Source organism: Mobula hypostoma, chromosome 18 (assembly GCF_963921235.1).
Source record: "Mobula hypostoma chromosome 18, sMobHyp1.1, whole genome shotgun sequence".
Lineage (NCBI taxonomy): Eukaryota > Metazoa > Chordata > Chondrichthyes > Myliobatiformes > Myliobatidae > Mobula > Mobula hypostoma.
The window spans coordinates 69,751,837-69,761,808 of NC_086114.1; the positions used below are offsets into that span (position 1 = coordinate 69,751,837).

A 9,972-nucleotide genomic window follows, 5' to 3' on the forward strand; every position below is an offset into this window, starting at 1 on the left:
GCTCCCTGGCCTTTAGCACTATCATGGAAAAGGACAGAATCAGAGAGGACAGGAAAATTTTTAATTGGGGAAAGGCAAATTATCAGGCTATAAGGCTAGAACTTGCGGGTGTGAATTGGGATGATGTTTTTGCAGGGAAATGTACTATGGACATGTGGTCGATGTTTAGAGATCTCTTGCGGGATGTTAGGGATAAATTTGTCCTGGTGAGGAAGATAAAGAATGGTAGGGTGAAGGAACCATTGGTGACAAGTGAGGTGGAAAATCTAGTCAGGTGGAAGAAGGCAGCATACATGAGGTTTAGGAAGCAAGGATCAAATGGGTCTATTGAGGAATATAGGGAAGTAAGAAAGGAGCTTAAGAAGGGGCTGAGAAGAGCAAGAAGGGGGCATGAGAAGGTCTTGGCGAGTAGGGTAAAGGAAAACTCCAAGGCATTCTTCAATTATGTGAAGAAAAAAAGGATGACAAGACTGAAGGTAGGACCGATTAGAGATAAAGGTGGGAAGATGTGCCTGGAGGCTGTGGAAGTGAGCGAGGTCCTCAATGAATACTTCTCTTCGGTATTCACTAATGAGAGGGAACTTTATGATGATGGTGAGGACAATATGAGTGAGGTTGATGCTCTGGAGCATGTTGATATTAAGGGAGAGGAGGTGTTGGAGTTGTTAAAATACATTAGGACAGATAAGTCCCCGGAGCCTGACAGAATATTCCCCAGGCTGCTCCACGAGGCGAGAGAAGAGATTGCTGAGCCTCTGGCTAGGATCTTTATGTCCTCATTGTCCACGGGAATGGTACCGGAGGATTGGAGGGAGACGAATGTCGTCCCCTTGTTCAAAAAAGGTAGTAGGGATAGTCCGGCTAATTATAGACCAGTGAGTCTTACGTCTGTGGTGGGAAAGCTGTTGGAAAAGATTCTTAGAGATAGGATCTATAGGCATTTAGAGAATCATGTTCTGATCAGTGACAGTCAGAATGGCTTTGTGAAGGGCAGATTGTGTCTAACAAGCCTGATAGAGTTCTTTGAGGAGGTGACCTGGCATATAGATGAGGGTAGTGCAGTGGATGTGATCTATATGGATTTTAGTAAGGTATTTGACAAGGTTCCACATGGTAGGCTTATTCAGAAAGTTAGAAGGCATGGCATCCAGGGAAGTTTGGCCAGGTGGATTCAGAATTGGCTTGCCTTCAGAAGGCAGAGGGTGGTGGTGGAGGAGGGAGTACATTCAGATTGGAGGATTGTGACTAGTGGTGTCCCACAAGGATCTGTTCTGGGACCTCTACTTTTCGTGATTTTTATTAACGATCTGGATGTGGGGGTAGAAGGGTGGGTTGGCAAGTTTGCAGATGACACAAAGGTTGGTGGTGTTGTAGATAGTGTAGAGGGTTGTCAAAGATTGCAGAGGGACATTGATAGGATGCAGGAGTGGGCTGAGAAGTGGCAGATGGAGTTCAACCCAGAGAAGTGTGAGGTGGTACACTTTGGAAGGACAAACTCCAAGGCAGAGTACAAAGTAAATGGCAGGATACTTGGTAGTGTGGAGAAGCAGAGAGATCTCAGGGTACATGTCCACAGATCCCTGAAAGTTGCCTTACAGGTGGATAGGGTAGTTACGAAAGCTTATGGGGTGTTAGCTTTCATAAGTCGAGGGACAGAGTTTAAGAGTCGCGATGTAATGATGCAGCTCTAAAACTCTGGTTAGGCCACACTGTGTACTGAGTACTGTGTCCAGTTCTGGTCACCTCACTATGGGAAGGATGTGGAAGCATTGGAAAGGGTACAGAGGAGATTTACCAGGATGCTGGCTGGTTTAGAAAGTATGCATTATGAACAGAGATTAAGGGAGCTAGGGCTTTACTCTTTGGAGAGAAGGAGGATGAGAGGAGACATGATGGAGGTGTACAAGATAATAAGAGGAATAGATAGTGGATAGCCAGCGCCTCTTCCCCAGGGCACCACTGCTCAATACAAGAGGACATGGCTTTAAGGTAAGGGGTGGGAAGTTTAAGGGGGATATTAGAGGAAGGCTTTTTTACTCAGAGCGTGGTTGGTGCGTGGAATGCACTGCCTGAGTCAGTGGTGGAGGGAGATACACTAGTGAAATTTAAGAGACTACTAGACAGGTATATGGAGGAATTTAAGGTGGGGGCTTAAATGGGAGGCAGGGTTTGAGGGTCGACACAACATTGTGGGCTGAAGGGCCTGTGCTGTGCTGTACTATTCTATGTTCTATGAGTGCCCATAGCTACACCCTTGGTCTGAAGAAAGTGGTAAGAGCCAAAATAGAAGTTATTAAGTGTGAGTACCAGTTCCGCCAACCGGAGGAGGGTGGTGGTGGTTGTGGGGAACTGGTGAGGTCTATTGTCCAGAAAGTAGCGGAGGGCTTTGAGGCCTTCTTGATGGGCCACTGCTCCACACTTCCACACAATTCTCTACCACCGCTCCATACTTCCACACAATTCTCTACCACTGCTCCAGACCTCCCCACAATTCTCTACCACTCTATAAAGAACCCTCTATAAATCCTGAAAACCATCTTCACAGCCTGAAAAACTAAAATCATCCACTTCTAACAGTGACTGGCACACATGTCTGTTTAACCCCAGACAAGGTCTCCATGTCCAGCCTCCCACCAATCCTTAATGAGGGAATATCTCACTGTTTAACCCCAGAGAAGGTCTCCATCTGAAATGGGGGAAGATGCGTTTGAGAGCAGAGTTGATGGTGGAGGAAGGGAAACCGCTTTCTTTAAAAAAGGAAGACATCTGCTTCGTCCTGGAATGATCTCCCCCATTTCACGCACATCTGCTCTCACCTCATCCTCCCGCCACCCCACTATGGATAGGGTTCCCCTTGTCCTCACCTACCACCCAACCAGCTTCCGGATCCAACATATAATTCTCCGTAACTTCCGCCACCTCTGACAGGATCCCACCACCAAACACATTTTTCCCTCCCCCCTTCTTTCTGCTTTCCACAGGGATTGCTCCCTACACGACTCCCTTGTCCATTCATTCCCCCCCCCCCCGCAATCCCTTCCCACCAATCTCCCTCCCGGCACTTATCCTTGTAAACGGAACAAGTGCTACACCTGCCCTTACACTTCCTCCCTCACCACCATTCAGGGCCCCAGACAATCCTTTCAGGTGAGGCAACGCTTCACCTGCGAGTTGGCTGGTGTGATATACTGCATCCGGTGCTCCCGGTGCGGCCTTCTATATATTGGCGAGACCCAACGCAGGCTGGGAGACCGTTTCGCTGAACACCTATGATCTCCCAGTGGCCACACATTTTAATTCCACGTTCCATTCCCATTCTGATATGTCTATCCACTGCCTCCTCGACTGTCAACATGAAGCCACACTCAGGTTGGAGGAACAACACCTTATATTCCATCTGGGTAGCCTCCAACCTGTGGCATGAACATTGACTTCTCTAACTTCTGTTAATGCCCCTCCTCCCCTTCTTACCCAATGCTTTCTTCTTTCTTTCTTTCTTCATTATTCCCTTTTTTTCTCTCTCTGCCCTCTCACAATAACTCCTTGCCTGCTCTCCATCTTCCTCTGGGCTCCCCTCCCCCTTTCTTTCTCCCCAGGCCTCCTGTCCCATGATCCTCTCCCTTCTCCAGCTCTGCATCCTTTTTGCCAATCAACTTTCCAGCTCTTGGCTTCATCCCTTCCCTTCCTGTCTTCTCCTGTCATTTTGGATCTCCCACTCCCCCTCCCACTTTCAAATCTCTTATGATCTCTTCTTTCAGTTAGTCCTGACGAAGGGTCTCGGCCCAAAATGTCAACTGTACTTCTTCCTATAGATGCTGCCTTGTACTTCTTCCTATAGATGCTGCCTGGCCTGCTGCGTTCCACCAACATTTTCTGTATGTTGCTTGAATTTCCAGCATCTGCAGATTTCCTCGTGCCAGCCCTATTACCCTCAGATATCCCCAACATAACTCCTGCCTTACTACCCTCAGACATCTCCAACACAATCCAGCCCTATTACCCTCAGAGAGATCCAACACAATCCAGCCTTATTAGCCTCAGATATCTCCAACACAATCCTGCCCTATTACCCTCAGATATCTCCAACACAATCCAGCCCCACTACCCTCAGACAGATCCAACACAATCCAGCCCCACTACCCTCAGACAGATCCAACACAATCCAGTTCTATTACCCTCAGATATCTCCAACACAATCAAGCCCTACTACCCACAGACAGATCCAACATAATCCAGCCCCACTACCCTCAGACAGATCCAACACAATCCAGCCCCATTACCCTCAGACAGATCCAACACAATCCAGTTCTATTACCCTCAGATATCTCCAACACAATCCAGCCCCATTACTCTCACACAGATCCAACACAATCCAGCCCAATTACCCTCAGATATCTCCAACACAATCAAGCCCTACTACCCACAGACAGATCCAACATAATCCAGCCCTATTACCCTCAGACAGATCCAACACAATCCAGCCCCATTACCCTCAGACAGACCCAACACAATCCAGCCCTATTCCCTCAGACAGAGCCAACAAAACTGCAGAAACTCACAAACAAGAGAAAATCCAAGCCAAGCACACAAAATGCCGTAAGATCTCAGCAACATCTGTGGAAAAGAGCACAGTTGATGTTTCAGCTGAAGGGTCTTGGCCCGAAACATTGACTATACTCTTTTCCATAGATACAGCCTGGCTTTTTGAGTTCCTCCAGCATTTTGCGTGTATTGCTTAAAACTCCAGCTCTACTGCCTTCAGATATCTGAAACAAAATGCCAGACCACAGATATTTCCAACTCAACTCCAGCCCCAAGTCCCTAAATAATCTCCAAATCAGCTGCAAAGCTCAGTAATCTCCAACAAGGACCCAGCCACACTGTACTCAGAAATCTCCAACTAAACTCCGTTCCTACTTCCCTAATATATATGAAACACAACTCCAACCCTCAGAAATCTCCACATATCTCCAGCCCGCAGATATCCCATACACAACTCCAGCCTGTAGATATCCCCAACACAACTCCAGCCCGCAGTCATCCCCAACACAGCTCCAGCCCGCAAACATCCCAAACACAACTCCAGCCTGTAGAATCCCCAACACAGCTCAAGCCTGTAGATATACCCAATGCAACTTCAGCCCGCAGATATACTCAACACAGCTCCAGCCTGCAGATATCCCCAACACAGCTCCAGCCTGTAGATATACACAACAGAACTCCAGCCTGTAGATATCCCCAACACAACTCCAGCCCACAGACATCTGCAACACAGCTCCAGCCTGTAGATATACAGAACACAACTCCAGCCCTCAGATATACCCAACACAACTCCAGCCCTCAGATATACCCAACACAACTCCAGCCCGCAGTCGTCCCCAACACAGTTCAGCCCGTAGACGTCCCCAACACAGCTCCGGCCCGCAGATATACGCAACACAGCTCCGGCCCGCAGATATACGCAACACAGCTCCGGCTCGCAGATATACGCAACACAGCTCCAGCCTGCAGATATCTCCAACACAGCTCCAGCCCGTAGATATACTCAACTGAACTCCAGCCTGTAGATATCCCCAACACAACTCCAGCCCACAGACATCTGCAACACAGCTCCAGCCTGTAGATATACAGAACACAACTACAGCCCTCAGACATACCCAACACAACTCCAGCCCGCAGTCGTCCCCAACACAGTTCAGCCCGTAGACGTCCCCAACACAGCTCCGGCCCGCAGATATACGCAACACAGCTCCGGCCCGCAGATATACGCAACACAGCTCCAGCCCGCAGATATACGCAACACAGCTCCGGCCCGCAGATATACGCAACACAGCTCCAGCCTGCAGATATCTCCAACACAGCTCCAGCCCGTAGATATACTCAACTGAACTCCAGCCTGTAGATATCCCCAACACAACTCCAGCCCACAGACATCTGCAACACAGCTCCAGCCTGTAGATATACTCAACTGAACTCCAGCCTGTAGATTTAAATGCAAACAACAGGAATTCTGCAGATGCTGGAAATTCAAGCAACACACATCAAAGTTGCTGGTGAACGCAGCAGGCCAAGCAGCATCTGTAGGAAGAGGTGCAGTCAACGTTTCAGGCCGAGACCCTTCATCAGGGTCCTGACGAAGGGTCTCGGCATGAAACGTCGACTGCACCTCTTCCTACAGATGCTGCTTGGCCTGCTGCGTTCACCAGCAACTTTGATGTGTCCAGCCTGTAGATATTCCCAACACAACTCCAGCCCACAGACATCTGCAACACAGCTCCAGCCTGTAGATATACAGAACACAACTACAGCCCTCAGATATCCCCAACACAACTCCAGCCCGCAGTCATCCCCAACACAGTCCAGCCCGTAGATATCCCCAACACAGCTCCAGCCCGCAGACGTCCCCAACACAGCTCCAGCCCGCAGACGTCCCCAACACAGCTCCAGCCCGCAGACGTCCCCAACACAGCTCCAGCCCGCAGACGTACGCAACACAGCTCCAGCCCGCAGACGTACGCAACACAGCTCCAGCCCGCAGATATACGCAACACAGCTCCAGGCCGCAGATATACCCAACACAACTGTTGTGAAGATAACCATCCTGTCGCTTCACATTCATCATTATTGGCCTCTTTCCCATGCACCTGTTGTGCTCTTGCCTACTGCTGAATTCAAGATTCTGGAAGGCTGGACTCCAGTACAATGCTTACCCTTCCAAACAGCCTGACTCAGAATCAAACCATACCAGGCAGTGCTCAACCTGTGTGACGGGGGACCGTGCTACAACAGAGCTGGTCAAAACTAGGTGGGAGACAGCATTTGTCCAGAGACAAATGAAGCAGGACTGGCTCTCCAAGAATCAGAATCAGTTTTATTATCAGTGGTGTTTGTGTGAAATCTGCTGTTTTGTGGCAGTAGTACTGTGCAAAACATTGAAATAACCACAAGTTACAAAAAAATGGATACAGTAAAGACCAGATGGCAGAGAGGAAGAAGCTGTTCCTAAAACACTGCTTCCTAAAATGTATATGGGTCTTCAGGCTCCTGTACCTCCTCCTTGATGGTAGTAAAGAGAGAGGGTGTGTCTTGGGAGGGTTAAGGTCCTTAGTGATGGATACTGCCTTCTTGTGCACTGCCTTTTGAAGACGGTGATGAGGGCTGTACCATGCTGAAATCACGCATAGGCTGCGTTTTGGCTTGTAAATAATAAACAGCCAAGGTCAAGGTGGAACCCAATTCCCAATCCAGTAGCCCCAGCAGCAGATGGTACTGTTCAATATAATCACAGCAAATCTTTTCAGCACTACTCTCCTGGACTAACTACGGATCCTTCAAATCATTTACTATCTAAAAAAATCTAGAGTTTTAAAATCATAGATTTCTTTGCTGATGTCGTGAGAATTCTGTCACTAGAACTGACATGCAACTGAACTTGCTCCTGCCCAGGCAGCAGAGATTAAAGAAACAGCAGATGCTGGAACCTGAAGGAAAAGCCAAACAGCTGGAGGGAGGCAGTGAGTTGGGCAGCACTTATAGAGGGAAATATCAGTTGATGTCCTGGGTCAAGAACCTCCATTTGGATGGACAGACTTGAAGTTGTTCTCCAAAGAACAGGGACCCAAGAGATTTTGGAAAACACCACCAACATTACAGCATTATGTTTGATATAAATATTTACTTAGGCAGCTGCTCATTCCATGACAGGGACAAGACGGAAAAGACCCCAAGCCGTACTCCGCGACAGTGTGCCCTGAGGAGCAGAGCACATGCTACTGGAATTATTCCACCCTCCCACACAAATAGTTCTATGAAGAGTAGTGACAACTCATTCTTCAAACAGTCACTTGTATTTGACACACAATGGCTGTCGTACATCAGAGCAGCCACACAGTGCAGGCTGTGTATCAACTACTGGACATGACCTTCAGGAAGGCATTCCGAAAACCAGTCACACACACCTGGCTTCATTTTAACCAATGACCCACCCAGCCAACAGACTTTTCATCCCTCTTCCCTCCGGGAGAAGGTTCAGGAGCTTGAAGGCTCGTACGGCCAGATTTGGGAACAGCTTCTTTCCAACTGTGATAAGACTGCTGAACGGATCCTGACCCGAATCTGGGCCGTACCCTCCAAATATCCGGACCTGCCTCTTGGTTTTTTTGCACTGCCTTACTTCCCATTTTTCTATTTTCTATTTATGATTTATAATTTAAATTTTTAATATTTACTAATTTTAGCAATTTTTAATATCTTTAATATTTAATATTTGTAATCCAGGGAGAGTGGAAGCGCAGAATCAAATATCGCTGTAATGATTGTACGTTCCAGTACCAATTGTTTGGCAACAATAAAGTATGAAGTATTCCCATTCCTCACACACAGGAAACACATTCCCCACCGCCACACCCAGGAACCACACTCCCCACCCTCACACTGGGAAACACAGTCCCCCACCTCCACACCCAGGAACCACATTCCCCACCCTCACACCAGGAAACACACTCCCCACCCTCACACTCGGGAAACACATTCCCCATCCTCACACCGGGAAACACACTCCCCACCCTCACACTCGGGAACCACATTCCCCACCCTCACACTCGGTAAACACACTCCCCACCCTCATACCGGGAAACACATTCCCCACCCCTCACACCGGGAACCACATCCCCCACCTCCACACCCAGGAACCACATTCCCCACCCTCACACTCGGTAAACACACTCCCCACCCTCACACCGGGAAACACATTCCCCACCCCTCACACCGGGAACCACATCCCCCACCTCCACACCCAGGAACCACATTCCCCACCCTCACACCGGGAAACACACTCCCCACCCTCACACTCGGGAACCACACTCCCCACCCTCACACTCGGGAACCACACTCCCCACCCCTCACACTCGGGAAACACATTCCCCACCCTCACTCTCGGTAAACACACTCCCCATCCTCACAATCGGGAACCACACTCCCCACCCCTCACACTCGGGAAACACATTCCCCACCCTCACTCTCGGTAAACACACTCCCCATCCTCACAATCGGGAACCACACTCCCCACCCTCGCACTCTGGAAACACATTCCCCACCCTCACACTCGGTAAACACACTCTCCACCCCTCACACTCGGGAAACCACTCCCCACCCCTCACACTCGGGAAACACATCCCTCACCCCCACACCCGGGAAACACACTCCTCACCCTCACACACGGGAAACACATTCCCCACCCTCACACTGGGAAACACATACCCTACCCCTCACACTCGGGAAAACACTCCCCACCCTCACGCTCGGGAAACACATTCCCCACCCTCACACTCGGGAAACACATTCCTCACCCCTCACACTCGGGAAAACGCTCCCCACCCCTCTCACTCGGGAAAACGCTCCCCACCCTCACACTCAGGAAACAGCTCCCCACCCTCACACTCGGGAAACACATTCCCCACTTCTCACACCCGGGAACCACATTCCCCACCCTCACACTCGGGAAAACACTCCCCACCCCTCACACCCGGGAACCACATTCCCCACCCTCACACTCGGGAAAACACTCCCCACCCCTCACACCCGGGAACCACACTCCCCACCCTTACACTCGGGAAACACATTCCCCACCCTGACACTCGGGAAACACATTCCTCACCCCTCACCCTTGGGAAAACACACTCCCCATGCTCACACTTGGGAACCATATCCCCCACCCCCACACCGGGAAACATATTCCCCACCCTCTCCCCACACCTTCCCAACGTCAATGTTCACCTTTCGGGCAGATTGTGGGTCTGACTCGTTGAAGCAGAACCGGATGATGCGGAAATCCTTGCAATAAATGATCAGTTCAGTGGGTTTAAACTTCAGGTGTTGGTTGGGTCCCAGAACTTTCCTCTTCTTCTTTGCAGCATTCACTAGTCAAAGGGAATCAGAACACATAATCCATAGAGACGAAACACATGGCGAATG

The 9,972-nt window shown here is 49.5% G+C and overlaps 1 protein-coding gene across 3 annotated transcripts in view; it reads right to left on the minus strand.

Moving 5' to 3' along the window:
• Positions 1-9,972, minus strand: part of mtmr10 (myotubularin related protein 10) — a 116,514-nt gene that overhangs the window by 55,360 nt on the left and 51,182 nt on the right. For 2 of the 3 annotated variants that reach the window (XM_063071091.1, XM_063071090.1), the window contains one exon: positions 9,775-9,917. In XM_063071091.1, the coding sequence (XP_062927161.1) occupies positions 9,775-9,917 (143 nt within the window). Of the gene's footprint in view, positions 1-9,774; positions 9,918-9,972 lie in introns of those variants that run through there. The other variant, XM_063071092.1, reaches the window with a different exon arrangement.